The following is an 18,504-nucleotide window of genomic DNA, read 5'->3' as shown; positions in this document are numbered from 1 at the left end:
GAGAAAGTAAACATGAATACAGAGAAAAGACAGAAGAAAGAGAACAGAAAAACTGCAATAAAGAAAAGATTAGGGCACCCGAGACAGAGCACAATATACATTCTCCATGCACGGTCAATGTAGTGAAAAGTTAACAGTGAGACAAAGGACAGAATGTGCCTTGACTTGGTCCTTTCAGATATGAAACAAACACGGCATGGTTCAGTTTCATTACAGCTCAGAGCAGAGGGGCCTAAAGCCTACTGAGTCAACCACATTTATGACCACAGTAACACACACGAAGGCACGAGCTGACATGCTCTAACACATACATACAGCCACAAAAGCACATATGCTTATATACACAAAACAACTAAACCTAAAACACACAATCAAACACAGTGGGCTTTGAAGCTGCAGACCTGTTGCTCTGAGACAAACACACTGCTGAGATGACTGGCTTATTGGAAAAAAGTAGACAGAGTGACTCAGAAATGACAGACGCCTCAGTCGTGTTATCTGTCTCATTGTTCAATATGCTCCGACAGGGAATAATAATAAGAACTCAACTTTCTGAGCCACAACAGTTTAACACACACATACACACGCACTTTTAGATGGCAGAGCTTTGTTAATTTCTGTGTATGAGTTTGCCTGTGTATGTGTGTGAATGTGTCCTCAGGTTACTCTGTTACAGTTTACCTGTTCCCCACACAGAGGAGGCCTTTGTGTTCCAGAGCCAGCCTGTAGAAACCAGAGGACGCTGGAAGGAAGAGGAGGAGAACAGCAGAATAAAGGAGGGATGAGACAGTAAGACATAAGGAAGAGGAGGAAGACAATAAAAAAAATTATGTAATAGTTTTCAAAACGAATGTTAAAAAGTACATCAAAGGAATTAAGGAAACAAAAACATGATAAAGTACACACATATTGTAAATCAAACTCTGCAGCTAAACAGCTACTAAGAAAAGGCGCACAACTTGTCATCTTAAGGACAAAAAGAAGTACAATTCAGTGGATTATAAGTACTTGGAGGAGTAAAAGGAGGAGAAAAAGGAAGGAGAAGAGATGGAGGTGGAGAGACAGAGAGAGAGGGACACCTGCCATCAAGATCAAAATTAACTTCATTGTTCCACAGAGTGGGGGATTTGTGTTGGGCTCTTGACCCATGCTGCAGCCATAAAAGTAAAGACAGGCATTTCATACAAAAAAAATATACAGAGTCAAACATTATGACACCATGCTGCCAGAAATGCCAATGCTGCCAATGATATCCTAAATACTCTCCAGGATCAGGAGGGAGAGCTCATCATATGGCAACATTGGAGGTAATGGGACAGGAGGCCTGTTTTGGTTCTATGGAGAACAAAAAACAAATCGTAAAGATGTTTTTAATGTCTTGGCTGATTCATTGCTGCAGTGAGTAAGAGAGAAAGAGAAAGAGAGAGAGAGAGAGAGAGAGATAGAGAGAGAGAGATAGAGAGAGAGAGAGAGAGAGAGAAAAGGGTGCTCTCTTAATTTCATATAGCTACTAACTCACTTTCCTCTGGACCTATGCCAAGGCACTGCTCAGCCATATCTGCTGAAAACTGTTCTGCTTTGTTAATTGCTTGCAGCATAAATAAAACTTAGCATAAAACTTATGTTTCTTTTTAACGCCACATCATTGGCTTGTCTCGATGCCCGAGGCAACAAGATTCCTGTCAATAATTGAGGCTCATCATGTGGACTGCCAGCTTTGGACAGATTGCTTAGTCTTTCCCCTGCAGTGATATGAAATTTCATCAAGTCAACATTCAGGCATTTAGCTCTATCTTTGATGTGAGCAGAATCAAGTTTTTGGCATAATTTTAAACTGCACAAAATATGGATTTTAATTTCATAAACATCGCCTAGCTCCAGAAGTAGAAAACTTCAGTGGTTCAGAGGAGAACACAATCTTTTATGTGATAATGAAATGAAATTAAGTTTATTTCTCATTGTATGATTAGCTGGGAACTGAGCTTTATGGTGAAATTGCTTCTGTTTTTGCGTATTTAGTTTATTTAGACATTTAAGACTTTAAAACGTATTGGAAGCAAGGTGCTCAATTGCATTAAAACAGCATTCTTGATTAGTGTGGCATTGTTTTGTATTCCCATGTGGGTTAGACATGCAGAGGCCTCTCGTGTCTCTGAGGTATGGGCTGGTGCTATATGTTGCTGGCAAGACCAGCTCCAGTATGTGCAAAGCCGGCAGTTACGAGATTGAAAGAGTGGGGCTAATTTAAAAACATGAGCTGTGTGGACTGTCCCTGTGCCAGCCATCTCAGTGACTGATATCATGAATCTCATCATGCTTAAAGAGAACTTTATGTTTAAATTTTCAGTTCACCACAGCTCAGCTCCGCTCCTGAGTGAAATAGGAAGAGAGACACTTGGTCCATCATATTAAATAGAAGAAAATGTGACTACTATGAATGCTTGATATCTCATTTCATTAAGTGGCTCATTTACTCAGTTCCACTTCTGGGTGCATAAAAAAACAGGCCTAAGTGTGTTAGTGTCTTATTTTATGAAGACAGCGGGACATGTGTTACATTACACAGAGGGACTGTAAAAAACAAGACGAGGGGTCTAAGGCCTTGCTAGTGTGTGAGGCTGCACTGACATGTTGAGAGTGACTATACTAACATGCTGATGCTTAACAGGAGCTGGAGACAACGTCAGGAGACCAGCAAAGTTATAACAATTCAGGTTGAGAGGACGATGAAATGTCACAACAATCGTTCCAATGCTTGCTGAAATCTCAGTCTGGACAAAAGTGGAGGAAGCAACTGCCTGATAGACCAACACTGCCACCCATAGAGCCATACTGCTAGCATGGCTAAGAGCAGGCAAGTAAAAAAAAAACAAAAGAACAAGAGCACAGCAACATACACGCTTCATAATCTGGTGTAAACCATCTAACATTTATGTAATTTTTTAAAAATATTCCCAAAGAGATATTCCTCTGTGACTGATATTATATTTCATGACTTTATCAAATGTTTGCATGAATTTTATTTTATGATATCATACACTATCATTGGTTCTGTTCCAGCCACTCAACAGTGACTTTATGCTTGCAGTATTATTGTCAAACATCAGGGACTGTCAGCCTGTCTTGTTCAGAGGTCCTCCAGATACAGAGAAATGATCACTAGTCAAGGCTGAACAGTTAAGGCAGATCTTTAATAAGACAGCGACATCGAGGCTGTCCCTCCCAGCCAGGGGATGTGTGCCAGTGCAAATGGGGGAACAGACACCGCCTGATTACTGGTGTTAAATAAGAAGACAGTATGTTTGACACTGAAATCATGTGGACAGTTGGTGTTAATCTGAAGACAGTGTTGCCCAACTCACCCAGCTTATTTGCAAAGACAGGCATGAGAGACGGAAGGAGGGTGAACTGGGAGGATAGGATGGAGTAGAAGTGCTGCAGTATCTGAGCGCTGGGTGCACGCTCACACATCCTCTACACACATACAAACACAAACAGCAAATCAGAGACAAATGACCAAAATATAAACTGTAAACAGTTTTTTCTTATCTGATTGATTTTTAGCCTGAATGGAACAAACTTTAGAAAAATATCGCATAAAAAAAACTAAAACAAAAACAATTAGTTGCACTTGAGCAGGGAGACTGATTGATCCATGTGTACACAGAGCTAATGAAGACGGAGGCTGTGTGGCTGTGCTTATTAATACAGCCATTTAGAGGAACCGCCAGACAGAGCATGATAATCATTGTGACCTATTTCTCAGAAAGGAGAAGTGGGGAATTGCAAGATAATTTTCTCAAGTGTCTGGCTACAAGTGCGTGTGACGGAGAAATAGAAGGTTAAGATAAGACAATGATGAAGTGGATGTGTGCATTTGTGTGTGTCCAGCTCTCACAATGATGGTGGGTATCCAGATGGAGTCGCAGCAGCGAAGCAGACAGTGACACAGAGACTCCAGTGAGTCCTGAGCACGGCTGTGTTTAGATGGAGCTGTGAACGTGTTCTCCTTCAGAACAGGCTCTGATGCACACTCCTCAGCCAACCTTGGACACACACACACACACACACACACACACACACACACACACACACACACACACATGCATGAATTCAAACACACACAAGTTTACATTATAAATGACAGAGAGAAATGCAGGTACACACACATACCAAGGACTTCACTGAGTTGTTAAACTAAAAATTCTGCTGGCGGGCTGAAATATTTAATATTTATATTTAATATTTAATATTTATTACAATAATATTTAATTCAATTTAATTCAAAAGGGTTTTTTAAAACAGATTACTTTTTTGTAATTGATATGACATAAAAAAGCTTTAAGACATAAAGTGGACCTTTTAAGTAGACTACTGATCATCAAACAATGAAAAGTCTGGACACTTTGTACATTACTGAGTCTTTTTTCACTCTTGAACTGTTACAGTGATCCCATTAAATTCCTTGAGAATCTGACCCGACAATGTGCTGACCTGCAGGCAGCCTGAAAACAAACCAGGGCCTGGAACAGAAATGCTTCGGACCTGGAAGCGTGGCTGCTGGGGCCTGACCTCTTCAAACTCCCCTGGAGGGTAACACAGAGAGAGATGAGAGGAACAAAAAAAAACATGAAGAAACACCATGAGTGAAGAGATGAGAGCAGAGAGCAGAAGAGGAGCAAGACACAACAGTGTTCCTGATAAATACCAGATCGAGCTGACATGCAGCGTTAGCAACTATATGCTGTCATTTTTCTCAGCTTCCAAAGACAAGTGTTGCAGTAGAAAAGTCTTACCTGAACAGAGACTATGAGATCGTGATTGTACCTGAGCACACCACACATAATACAATCTATCAAATCACATCAGACTTTAGTGAATAGCAAATTTAACACGTTTTTCAAAATAAGGTGATAACACAATGTATATATAGATTAATTGGATTATATTCACATGAAATATAAAATATGTTACCTATGTCCCTTAGGACATAGGAAAGCTGAACTTGCAACGTTTCTTCTTGACTATTAAGTAAACAGCTGTTGATGCTAATGTTGGCTATGTAGCACTAGCAAAACTTACAAATGGCTCCTTCAAGCATTTTTACTTGATCAGTTCAGAGAAAATCAGTCCCAGACTTGTACCTTGAAATGGCTACATTTCTAAATATTGAAGTGCTTTAGAAACCAATTGATATTCATTCCAACCACTGGCATACAACACACGTACACCACCCAGGTACAACAAAACCATTTTCCTCTGCTGCTGAAGAAAATACTTGAGGAAACACTGCACAAGCAAATCTAATCACATCTCCAAGAAAATTATCATTTTATCAGAGCAGATTATCCAGGAGATTTCCTCAAGGAAATCATTAAAGATTTATCTAAAACAACAAATCTTCTCCATTAAGACCCTGAGAAACACTGAAATCCTTCAGTGTTTTTTCAGTGAATTATAGGTCCCATTAACACTTCATGAATCTTAATCTCAAATCTTTATTGTGTCTCAGTGTGATTAAAGTGAAGCACATTTATTGTTTAAGTGGGAACACAAATACATGCCAACCAGACATATCTTGTTGACAGCCACTTAACTATCACTGCCACAAGTGCAACACTCTTTCCCTTAAGTTTCAGACAGAGAGCAGGATTCAGAACAGAAAGCAGCAATGAGAGACAGTTATTAAAAAAAAAAACAACAGAAAAGGACATTCAGTCCATCATGGAAGAATGAACTCCCATCGATTGGAAAAACTAACTCACAGAGCTTCGCCGATGAGCAGGGGAGGGCAGGGGCAGCTCAGAGAATCTGTTAGTGATGGCCTCCACCAGTCCCTCTACCTCCTTGTACTGGACTGGTCTAGACTGGTGGTTCAGTCTGGAGAATCAGAGAGTGACAGAGCAAATAACCAGCATTAAATACACAACACTGATAACTGTTAGTTAAGAGACAGACAAGCAGCACAGAGGATCATAATGTGGATTTCTGAGTCAGTGTGTGTGTCTGTTTGTGAGTGACTGAATGAGTGTAACTCATGGTATGGCTTTGCCAGAGGATATAAAGCTTACAAGTCACTCTAACAAAGCACTTACATTAATTAATCTACAACCAAGTCTATGCATCTCTGAGACTGTGAGTGAGCATTGACTATTTCTCTGTAACATTGTGTGGTTGTATGTGTATCAGGTCGTTGTTTATGTGTACTCATTCCTTGATGAATGTAAGTGACTAAGTAAGTGGCTGTGTATGTAAGTGAATGGGTCGATGCATCTGTTTTTAAATTCAACTTCAATCATGTACATAGTCCTTCATCACTAAATGTCTGGAAGGACTTTACTGAGAAAGAGCACTTATACGTTTCAATAACAAACAACCAATCACATGTCAAAGGTAGGAATCCCCAGAATATGGCTGCACAAGTGTTCTTGACAACATGTGAGTCATTTCTCTACAGTATGTGTTTTTGTGTATACCTGAAGAGGGCAGAGGCAGCACTGGCACCCTGTGTGGCTACCAGCAGGCAGGAGGAGGAGACTCCAGCTATCACAGCCTCCGAAACCACCACAAACCCTGGACCACTGGGGAACAAACGCACACTTGGGGGCTGCCTGTAAACACAAACACACAAACAGATGTGCCACCAACCCCACAAGCCAAAAAATAACAGTGCATTCATTCACTGATAAATAAGTGTCATTGTTGAAATGCAGCCCAGCAGCTAGAAAAACAGATTCTTGACAAGACAGAGAAACATACATTTATGATAAATTCTATAAGATTCTATAAGAAGAAAATCATTAAATGAGAAGACAAATCACAGTATATGGTACTGTGGATCTCCTGAATGAGCGAATGACAACTTTGGCAAAAATACATACAAAGGGAGCAAACTTAAGAGTAATTTTCACTGATATGGGTTTCTGACATGGACGTCAATAAAAGCCCATCAAAAAGCAGACATTGTCTTCTTTGGCCTGATCTATTTATCATTCTTTGGCTTGAGGTGCCAATACCAGCAGTGACAGTTTGCTGAGTCCCAATGAACCCGCCCTCCCTCTGTCTCACTCACCTACACAGACACTTGTTCTTTCAGGGCAAGCACACATAATAAACAAATAGTGCTGACCTATTGGTGTTACAAAGATCACCAGAGACCTGAGACCATGTCTCTGGTCCAAGGTGCGGCACCACAACATCTGTTGTGCTGTTGTTGTGCTGACTGGCTCGCTGTTGCCACAACAGTATTCGCATAGAACATCTTAAATAACACGTGCATGCACATAAAGGTGCGCGCGCACACACACACACACACACACGTTCGCACATATTTGTACTTCAGTCTTTGTGAGGATACTCATTGACATAATGCAATCCACAGCCGCTTGCCCACAACTAACCCCTAAACTTAACCCTAATCGCCAACCTAACTCTAACCCTAACCAACTCAACCAGCCCTTTGAAGTTGTGAGGACCAGCTAAAATGTCCACACTCCGTAAGGTCTATAACTCAAACTAGTCCTCACAAAGACAGAAGTACAAGTACACACACACTCTAGCTTGTTCAGCACTTTAAGAGCTCTGGTCTAGCTAATTTTTTCACTATCCCACTCAGTGTAAAGGACAAATTCCCCTCGCCCTTCAAAATCTCTTATCCCCTGTATCATTGCCATGTGACGACTGGAACAGTCCATTAAAATTATGTCAGCCTCGCAGAAATATGACAGTGTTTTACTGGCTTGTGATATATTTTCATCTGCGAGCCAGCAGACAGTTAATTCAAATCTAATTAAACTTCCAAGTGCACTGTATTTAACATGTTTTACAGGAGGTTGCTTTACCATGTTGGTCTAGCTGAAGTTGTACATACTGTTCAGATTGTGAGCAAACATATAGTGATGAATAAGAAAAAATCATCATCATAATTGTGTGTGTGGTTTTGGCAATACTAATGAACAAGATTTGTGACTATAACCTACACAGAGAAGGTAATAACTTATCAAGTGCTAGAAAATGGAAAATACATATGTCAAAACTTCATTAATAATGTAAGTCGTGAGAACCAATAACTCTGTGCAGTCAAGTCAAAGTCAAAATTCTGAAAACGTGACAGTACTTGTTTTTCTAAAATACCGTAGGTACTGAAGGTTCCATAGATGTAAAGTGCGGAAGAAGAAGGACAACAAACACAGTAACAATAACATGGAGAAGTGTGTGTGTGTGTGTGTGTGTGTGTGTATGTGTGTGTGTGTGTGTGTGTGTGTGTGTGCGTGCGTGTGTTTTTTTTTACTGCATTTGTGGGGTTAGAATTAGGTTTAGGTTAGGTTTATGGGTCAGGGTAGGGATTAGGCAAGTAGTGGTTAGGGTTAGGATACAAGTCTATACTAAGTCTATGTAATATTCCCCAAAAATGACAAAAGTAAATGTGCATGTGTGCTTGTGTGTTAGTGTGTGTTTTGTGTTTCATTGCAACATCACTAAATGTAATAATATGAATCTGATTAACTGGTAAGTTTTACAAACTAATACACATTTAAGGCATTGATTGATTCAGTGGTTCAACATTTGAACACTAAATCAACAGCCTCCAGCGTAACTCAAGTATCATATGATCATTATAGCAAATCAATAATATATCTATGTTCGATGGGCTATAGTACAAATAATGCTCCATAAATAATTTTTCAGTTGAAAATATTTCCCAATGAAATGTATTTACGGTGAGATCTGTGGATTATCCTGAGTAACAAGACACTGCTTCTCAAACAAAATGTTGCAGCTGTCATTTTTCAGTTCTTTTCAATGCAGCAGAAGAACAGCAGATATCACAAAACCTCAATAAATAAACTCAGCTGTGATTTTTTTGTGACTTAGCTGAACTGCCCTTTAGCATACACACTGCAGGTTTAACAACACTTGCATTTGCAAGGACCCTTTCATATAAATGTCAACAAGAGCTACAGCTAACAGGACACCTTAATTAAACTGTAATTATTTTTATTTGCTACAGCTGTTCTCTGGTGATGGGACAGCGCTCTGCTGAACGTGGAGAGATGCTGAGGTGCAGCAGCATAATTTTAGTCAGTGAGCAAAGATGCTCAGTGCAGGAAATTTCAAGGGAGCTACACACCCAGTGCAGGGGAATAATTCTGGCACTGGGCCAGTTTAAAAAAAAAAAAATTACAGAGCAGTCTCACCTTTCCAGTATTGCAGTAAGGAGCAGCAGACCTTGTTTCTGCACTTCCAGGTTGGAAAGCCGCAGAGCCTCCTTCAGACTGCGCACCAGGGACTCAATACCTAACACACACAAACACACACACTCATTGCGTCAAAGAAATGCTTGACTTAACTTTACACATGACCAGGCAGGCTGCCCACCCCCCACCCCCCACCCCGACACTCACACAGTCTAATCTTGCTCAGTGCCAAAGTTATGAGATTGCTTTCACTACACTACAGGCTACAGCAGTTTCCTACATTAAAATCTGTGACATGCTTGTAAATGTAATACCTGATCAAAGGACGCACATGCACACCCATCCAATTTACTACAACACAGAATCCACCGTCATGACCTTATGTTTATAGTGAGCTAGAGCAAAAACTTAATAGCACCAGGAGTAGCTACAGCAGTTACCCTGTGTACTGGGAAATTAAGTCTATACTTCAAGTGGTTTTCAACCAGTTTCTCTTGAGTGGAGCTGAAGTGCTGCAGGATTAAAGAACGTCCCAGACAGTGGAACCTCGAATACATCATCCACAGTAAAGGCACACACCATAGGCATACAAACACACACACATACACATCTATATGTCAGTATTCACTACTATCCATTAGACACACAATACTGACATTTTTGCCAAAATGTAATTACTACTAGGTTCTGTGGCCATTTTGTCTGATAATCATATTGTGCTGCATTACAATAGCAGCGTCTGCCTAGCTGAAATAACACAATATACAGTAGCCCTTTGTTTCTCTAGTCTCCCTTGTAATGTAAATGTAATGCTTGGAGCAGATGCAAATGTCTAAAAACTGCAACAAAGAATGAAGCAGAGGTAAACCACTTCAGTTTCTCTTTGGTGGATTTAATTAACTTGCAGACTTTTCTGTGTAAGCTGTTACATGACTCCTCTTTTCATCAATTACTCATCAGCAGTTATTTTCATATATATTTACCAATACATCATGAAACACAACATTGAAGTTCTAAAGGGATTACATGAGCGTGCCTCATGAGTTTTTCTGATCTGTCTGAGCTCGCTCACCATAGACGGAGTGACACTGGGAGAAGAACAGAGAGTCTTCGGTCAGCAACACCAAACAGCTGTAGGCAGACCACAGCAGCATCTCACTACTAGTACTGGCCAGACAGTCAAACAGAAACTCTATGAGGGAAAAGAGAGATGGAAAAAAAAACTTTTGTGAGGGACAAGAGAAACAAGAGAGAACAGTGAATAACATTGTTACACTGCAATGCTCCTCTGTGGCATCATCATACCACTTCAACAATACAGTGTAATGTCTTCATGCAAATCTAGCACGACACACAAATTCACACATAGTCTTTTGAAAGTGCCACCATATTCTGAATTTCTGGGGCAAGACAGAAATACAAATAGAATCACTACAATGATGAAAAGACACAGTGTATATAGGAAACAGAGGGGAGACCAACAAAGACAGACAAGAACAAGGAAAATAACAAAATTTAGACAAAGAGAGGGAGTCAGAAGGGAACGCAGAAGAAGGCAAAGGAAATTATTTGTAGAGGGGAAATCAAAGAAGGCAGCAGCTTGAAAAGCTACCCTATCCCAGCCCCTGTGTTTGTGTGTCTGCGCGTGCATATCACCAGGTACGTCAGCCTTGATGAAGGGAGCACTGTACTGACTGGGAGAATGAACCAGGACAGACGCAATACACTTAGCACTGGTCACCTGCAACGTCTCATCACCACTCAGCAGCAACTGGGAGACACAATTTATAGGCTTCATTAGAATCCACCTGTCAACTGAAGACACAAACAGCGCACCAGTGCTTCTGCAGTGTTTATAGACTCTCTGAAGGTACATAAAGTTTCTTCAACACTAACAGATTGCTGATGACAGTAAGAGATGACATAACAACTGTCTAGCTCTCATCTTCAGTACACTGTCTATGCTCTGAGCTGCAAAGTTTGAAGTCATTTGAAGACAAAATTGGTTAGTTCATGCCATTATTCAGTGACATTGTCCTAACATGACAGCACTGGGTGAGACTAAAATATCAGCATTACTATTAGAAATAATTACATAACATTACTGTTCAGTTATGTCTGAGTAAGTGAGGTTAATGTGATCTATATAATAAATTAATATGCTACACTGAAGCTGAATGAACCCTTGAGATGAACATGGGTGAATCAGTTACATCTGAAAACACTTTCTATAAAACCTTTATTATACATTATGTATATTGAGATTTTCGTTAAACTGTCAATATACTTAATGTGCTGGTTGTGTCACTTCGTGTCAATAGCTCCTATTAGACAATCCACTATGTGGTGAGTGTGGAATCAGCTGTTCTCTAGTCGTACAGTATTCTTTTATACTGCCATGTCACATTGTGAATAAATCTCAAGTTTGCATGATTTTTTTTCTCGTTCAGTTTCAGTCTGGCACTGTTACTGTTGTTTGTCTTCCCTATTGTAACGATTTAGTTTTTTTTTCACGCTCTTAGCCTCTCAAGTTCTCTGTCATTTTCCTGCAGTTGTGCCTGATTCACAGTAATTATTCACACATTAATTATGTTTTAGGTGATAATTATATTTGGGTCATTATTTGGCTAAGAGTTAGTTTTATAGCCACTCATAACACACAATACTGATCAACAAAAAAACTACCACCATCATGAGCTGTGCTGTAATGTGAGTCATGACCGAGATAATCTAACTAGATGTAATCTACACATTGATTTCCCAGACATGAAGCACAAATATTTTTCCAGGGTAAACCCCCCCTGAATCCCCATTCAAAGGCACATTAATCCAGGATTAGAACTTCTTGTTATGATTATGGTCAGTGCCAGAATGCAGGTTTTGGGGGTGCGAGCAGGATGTTTGGACAGAGACCTGTTTCAGTATGAGAGGCAAATGGCGGTGCTCAGGGGGCTGTTGCTCTTGGTTTTGGCAGATGACCTGGCTGTTGTTGGCATGGATGTTCTGGTCCTCACTGCACATGATCTGACCCTCAGGGCTGTTCATCAGAACTGACACTGTCTCTCCCAGCTGCACCAGCAGCCACAGCAGGCCTAACAGATGATAGACAAGTTGTGAAAATAGATAATGATGACAAATGTATGCACACATGCACAACATTTTACAACCTGAACATACTGTACAAATCCTAACACATTAATAATAGGTTTGACAGGTACATTCATAAATATGCATGATCAAAGATGCAGAAAGTTCTTTGTTTCTTGCTGTTTGTTTTTAAAGACCTGATACAACTGTTTCTGTGTCATCAGTGTCACAGACAAAGCTGCTTCTTAGTTTTCCTATTGTTCATTAGCAAATTGGTCCGTTTCGGATAACACAAGCAATAGTTTTAATGACACCCACTTATCGGACTTATCAAACTACTTCTGCAATTATGAAAACTTCTGTGGTATGGAGAGTCTTCACAATCAATAAAGGAAATCATAAAAATGCAGAATGCATCTTGCCAAAGCATAGCATCAATAAAATATAAAAATCTTTACTGCAGGCATTTCTTAAATAGAGTTTGAACAGGTCAGGTCAGTCCACATTAAACATTAATGATATGGACACACACATCATGTTGGAGAAAAACACAAAGCCTTTGGAAAGTGGTGAGGTTAAACATGACAAAAAACACAGGCCTGAAACATATGTAATAAACATTACAATAAGGCCCAGTGTCATAGTCACAGATGAGCACAGAGGCACAAGTTCACTGAGGCCCCCCATTATGCCCTTTTAGCAGCAAAAACACAGTGCCATTAGCTGTATAGATTTTCTTTTCCATTCTAGCAAAGACAAATGAATAAAACTGAAATAATTAAAAAAGAAATAATTGTCAAACATGAGAAAAGGGACATTTTCTTTTGCCAAAAATGTCTTCATCACTCTTTATATGATACAGTAATAAGGAAAAGGAGCAGTAATCCTGTTTAATTGCTCCATGCTGCTGTTCTCCCCAGGGCTGGTGAGGGTAAGATTAAATCAATTTAAGATTATACAAACAACAACAGCAACAGCTCAAATGTAGTTACAATAAAAACAGGACCCACATTTTACTCTATTCCAGTTCTACTAGGAACCTGACAACTTCAAATTTCTACAAGATAATGACTGTAATTCCTTTTAAATAACTCCTTTGTGTCCTGCATAGACCCCGATTTCAGTTATCACCAAAGCACATGCTGGAGAGATTATTATCCTTATAACTCAAACTTCTACAAGACAGAAACACTCTTTCATCTCAGTGTGATCCATCCTCTTTCTCCAGTTAGCCTCACCCTGGATACGGCCTCTACAGAAAGATGATGATGGACATGTTATTTTATGGCCTATTAGCTTTTTCTATAAACTATTAACTTTTTTTTTTTTTTAAATAACCCCTCTAACTAATGGATAGCTCTTGCGATGAGATAAAAGTTGGTTGATGAATTTGGTTCTAACATGAAAAATCTGACATGAAAAAACCATAATTTCCACCCATGCTATAAAGTCTTTTACTCCTCTTTGAAGTCCACACCCTAATTGTCCTCATGCTAATTCTCTCCCAGGCAGCTGGGAGTGAGGTTATATGCTCCATAAATGACAACAAATTCATAATGGCCTTTTCCTCAGACTGTCACCAAAGTAGCTGTTGTGCTCAGCTCAAAATTTCATCCAATTTTAATAACATCCTCCCCCTTATCTCCACTTGCAAATTGTATTTCTCAAACTTGCCTAAGCATAGCAGAGCTCAACATCTTCAAACCTTTAGATGATAGCGACTCAATCTCACTGACTCTATCCAGTGTAATAAATCTAAATGAGGCCAATAATATATGCAATTTTTCATCCACGCAACTAATGATGGGCTCAATGATATTTTTATGCATTCATCTTGAAGAGATAAGTTTCTCCACAGTCAAACAGATTCAACAGTTACAAAACTCACTCCCCATATGTGGCCTTGAAAACTTTTAGTTTAAAAAAATGAATATTTTAATTTTCTCCTGCAGAACAATTTTGAAGATATCCTGGCTTTGCTCCTGAGAGCTTCATTAAGGTATTACTCTACTGAAATTATTGAATATGATAAATATTTATCTGTTGAACATATAAATATTTAAATACTGAAAAACATTTTGGGGTTTCTGTCATCACAATTTCTGTTTTTGTAAACATGGTTCATGCAACCATTTTTAGATGTTAATTAATTAATCTTGCAAAATATAGTATTGCATGTCATCTGTGCATGTCTAGATGGAGGGCAGACCTATTCAATATAACCTATTCCCAGAAAAAAAAAATAGTGAGTTTAACAAGTAAATAAGTGACTGACAGGTTTTTTTCTCACCAATGCAGTTGTCGATGAGCTGTGGGGAGCCTGCATTGGATAAGGTCTGCAGCAACAGGATACACACTCTGTCCCTGATGGTGATGGGTAAAGACTGGACCGCCGAGCCCCCGGCTGTCCCAAAAAGTTTGAGCCATACATACAGCACCGAAGCCTTCAGTGCTTCATCAGGGTAAAGCAAGGCTGAGCACAGATGCTCCAGCAACGGCACTGGTGGACAGAGATGGGAGACAGATGCATAAAGACATAAACAGAGAATTTACACAGAATAAATAAATAAGAAAAAGCACTATGAAGAGTGTCGTCCACCCATGCTACTACGCACCCACACTTTATTTAACAATGTGCAATACAGATTATTTATTCTATTGTTTATTCTAGTCTTTATTATCCGGTTGCTCACATTCTTTGTTCAATGTTTTAGTCAATGTCCTATGATTTTGCGTTTGCATCATAGAGTGCAAATTTTAATTTCATTGTATTCACTTACAATGACAATAAAGGCAGTTATGATTCTGATTCTGAAAAGAGGAGAACATATACAGTATGTGATCATGTGCGGAAACTGGGTCAGTTCTTATCTTACATATTAGTAATATACCATATAAGTCATGTGTCTTAAGATTTCAAGAAAGGCCTTATTTGTTTGTGTGAGCAAGTGACACATAAGAAAGACAAAGATACCAACAGCAGAGGTACTGGTTATATATTGTAAGAGAAACACAGATAAACAGAGGGCAATGAGATGGATGAGGAGAAAAACCACTGGGAACAAAGTGAAGCTGAGTTTCACCTTAACAAATTCTTTCGCTATTGCAGACTATTGCAGAGTCAACAGTGGAGGGAAAGTTGCCATGAAGATGAAAGGACTGAAGACTGGCTATTGGGGACTGAGTGCAGTAAAATGGCAGGCGGGGAAGAGTGAGTAGAGAAGATTAAAAAATATACTGGGAGTAGGACAGTAGTCTTTTGTCTGAGCACAGAAGACAGTAGCTGGAAACTCCCAAGTTCACCAGAGAACATGATTCAAAATGGCAAGAGGGGAAAAAGAGAGAAAGACACAAGACAGAGAGAGACACTCATGGAGAGCAAAAGAGAAGGGTAAGAAGATATAGGTAGTGGTAGAAAGGCTGAGTTAATAGAGGAGGGTGAACCAGAGGGTGGGAGGGTATAAGACAAATACAGGGAGGGAGAGCCAGGCACAGAGTCACAAAAACAGAGAGGAAGATAAAGACACAGGGGGAGGAGACGGGTGACAGAGTTACATACATGTTATTACAATGCATACAAGTACATACTCTATGTGCGCATTTACAGTACTAACCATACACTGTGGAAAAACATAAAATGAATCTCATAACATGTTTTTTGCTCTCAAATGCCCAAACAAGCTGTACTAATCAAATGTCTTTAGTAAAGATCAGTGTGACAGACAACACACTCCCCAGTCATACAGCCTTTGAGGCATTAATATATTCTAAATAATTACTATCTCCATTGAGACATGCACTAAAAGAAGAGATATCAACTGCTGAGATCCCTTCATTCACAAGGACAAAAATCTACTGACTCTGTGTCACTTCAATAAAATGTGTTTCATTAATCTGTCTGTACAGAGAAACCATCACTCTTCTCAATGGCTTCAGCACTCAGTGACAATGTTTGACACTTCATGAATAGTCAGATCACATTAAGAGTTTGACATTTTTAACATTTACATGGTTTGCAGTATCTCAGAATAAAAAATGGAATGACTTTGTTAATGTAGTTTCTCACAGTTAAATTTAACCTTAATGCCAGTTCTGCTACTTGAAGAATTATTTATAACATTTAAACAGTTTGACCTATGCTGAAATGTAAATAAATGAAAAAATAAAAACATTAAAAGCAGTAAAATCTAAACAATATAGTCAACAATGTCTAATCTAACTAGAATTACTGCCTTGCAGTCAAGTTGTTCTGTTCCTGAGCTACAGCACTGAATAATGACCAGAAGTGTTTTTGCAGATTGTGATGTCACAGTGAAGTTGACCTTTGACCATCTAAATATAAAATGTCATCACTTCATCATATTAGACATTTGTCTTAAATTGTGTAATAATTAGCCTGTGAGTTCTGAGTTACAGCCAAAAACACGTCTTTGTTTAACAAATTCTAATCAGTTCATCCTTGAGTACAAGTAAATGTTTGTACCAGATGTAATGAAATTCCCTCCTGGCATGTGAGGTCACCGTGACCTTGACCTTTGACCATCAAAAATCTAATCAATTTACAAATAAATGTGTGTACCAAACTTGAAGAGATTCTCTCAAGTTCCCAAGATATCACGTTCATGGGGCCAAAAATGTATTTTGTGAGGTCACAGTGAACTTTGACCACCAAAATCGAATCAGTTCATCCAACACTTCTGCCAAATTTCAGTATATTCTCTCAAAATGTTACTGAGATATGACATTCACAAGAATGGGACAGACAGACAACCTACAGCAGGGGTCAGCTACTACATTTACAACTACTACTATTATTTGTGGAAGGGCCAGAATCTTTCTCGGCAGACACTGTGGGGGCCAGACTTTAAAATAAAATTAAATAAAATTTACATTTTGGCCTAATTAATGTATTGTTGTTTTGATACTTTAATTTTCTTACAAAATTGATAGCATTTTTTAGCCTTTATCAGTCAGGCTCCTATCACCTATACCGCAGCCAGCCACCAGGGGTGATAGAGATATTTTGCCTCGATATTCGTGGGGCTGTCCTGTCCATCACTGGAAAAACTTGATGCATTTGTGAACAAACTTGATCATTTCCACGCAGATTTGTTGTCAAGGAGGCTGGTATGGCAACATCACAGAGAAGATGAAGAAGGTGAAGGAGGAGAACTCAACCTCAATTGCTTTTTGGGTTGCTTTAATAATGGGGATTTTTTTTACCCTAAATACCACAAGAGATTTTTTTTTCCTCCTCACTATTTCGGAATTCAATCACGGGCCGGATTGGAAGCTTCGGCGGGCCGGCTACGTATAATGAACAAAAGTAGTAGCCAAACAATGTATGTGTACTGAAAGAATGATAAATGATGATTTTCACACACTGCCCATCTACTGTTCCTCAGTGAGCACAAAGCTACATCCACAAAATACAGATCAGATCAAATGATTGACCAACATGGTGGAAGAAGTCAAAGCATAGGCCCTTATATCAGTGATTTATACAAGGATGAATGTGCTGACTCGGTAGGGGAAAAATTCATTAATAACCAAGCTCTGTTAATGAAGTATCCTCAAGATAATCTTACATGACAAGTATAATAGCCAAACTGCTGCAGCATGTAATCAAATTATTAGATTGCAAAAAGTATGAGAATAAGGGCAGACATATTGGAAGGTGAGCCACAGACAGACACAGGTAAATAACTGTGTGACTTTGTGAACAGAATAATAAACAATGTCATAGTGCAGGGCAGCGCTGGAGCTGGAAGGAGACAGAGGAAAAGAGACTGAGCGAGTGTAGAGAGGGAGGAAGAGAGAGACATAGAGGAGGAAGGCAAAAGCCCAAGCCCAGCTGCTCTGTGAAGCAGATCAAAACCCATGTGAGGCAGGAGAGGCTCCCAGACATGTTTGATTAAACCAAAATATATGAGGCGGCCAAGATGAGAGCCAGGCATAAAGAGAGGGAGAGAGCGAAGAAGGGAGAGGGGGAGGAGAAAGATAAGACCTCCACGGACATAGGATAGAAATGGAAGGAACAAAATGTAAGAGAGTGGGAACAGGATGGGTAGGAAATAAAAGCCGTACTGCTGTTCAACACCACACTTCATGACGCATGCATACAAACACAGAGACAGACACAGAGAACTGAAACAAAAAGATCAAACAATTTTCTTTTTTCTTTGACAGAGAAAACAAAAGGTTCATTTCCGTTTGCCTG

General features: G+C 39.4%; 1 protein-coding gene across 8 annotated transcripts in view; it reads right to left on the bottom strand.

Annotated features, from left to right (window-relative positions):
- Window positions 1–18,504, bottom strand: part of LOC139618435 (meiosis inhibitor protein 1) — a 56,785-nt gene that overhangs the window by 31,395 nt on the left and 6,886 nt on the right. For all 8 annotated transcript variants that reach the window (XR_011689734.1, XM_071474353.1, XM_071474357.1 and 5 more), the window contains exons 7-17: window positions 14,575–14,784; window positions 12,111–12,289; window positions 10,854–10,968; window positions 10,270–10,389; window positions 9,198–9,297; window positions 6,477–6,611; window positions 5,766–5,880; window positions 4,495–4,586; window positions 3,899–4,046; window positions 3,363–3,474; window positions 682–742 (exon numbers count right to left, since the gene is read on the bottom strand). Coding sequence is in view for 7 of the 8 variants with exons in the window: in XM_071474353.1 (XP_071330454.1) it covers window positions 682–742; window positions 3,363–3,474; window positions 3,899–4,046; window positions 4,495–4,586; window positions 5,766–5,880; window positions 6,477–6,611; window positions 9,198–9,297; window positions 10,270–10,389; window positions 10,854–10,968; window positions 12,111–12,289; window positions 14,575–14,784 (1,387 nt within the window). In the remaining variant the exon portion in view is untranslated. The remainder of the gene's footprint in view (window positions 1–681; window positions 743–3,362; window positions 3,475–3,898; window positions 4,047–4,494; window positions 4,587–5,765; window positions 5,881–6,476; window positions 6,612–9,197; window positions 9,298–10,269; window positions 10,390–10,853; window positions 10,969–12,110; window positions 12,290–14,574; window positions 14,785–18,504) is intronic.

The sequence above is a fragment of the Trachinotus anak genome, unplaced genomic scaffold, assembly GCF_046630095.1.
Source record: "Trachinotus anak isolate AG129_WGS33_773 ecotype Australia unplaced genomic scaffold, CSIRO_AGI_Tana_v1 ptg000003l, whole genome shotgun sequence".
Lineage (NCBI taxonomy): Eukaryota > Metazoa > Chordata > Actinopteri > Carangiformes > Carangidae > Trachinotus > Trachinotus anak.
This window is presented reverse-complemented; position numbering and strand designations above follow the sequence as displayed.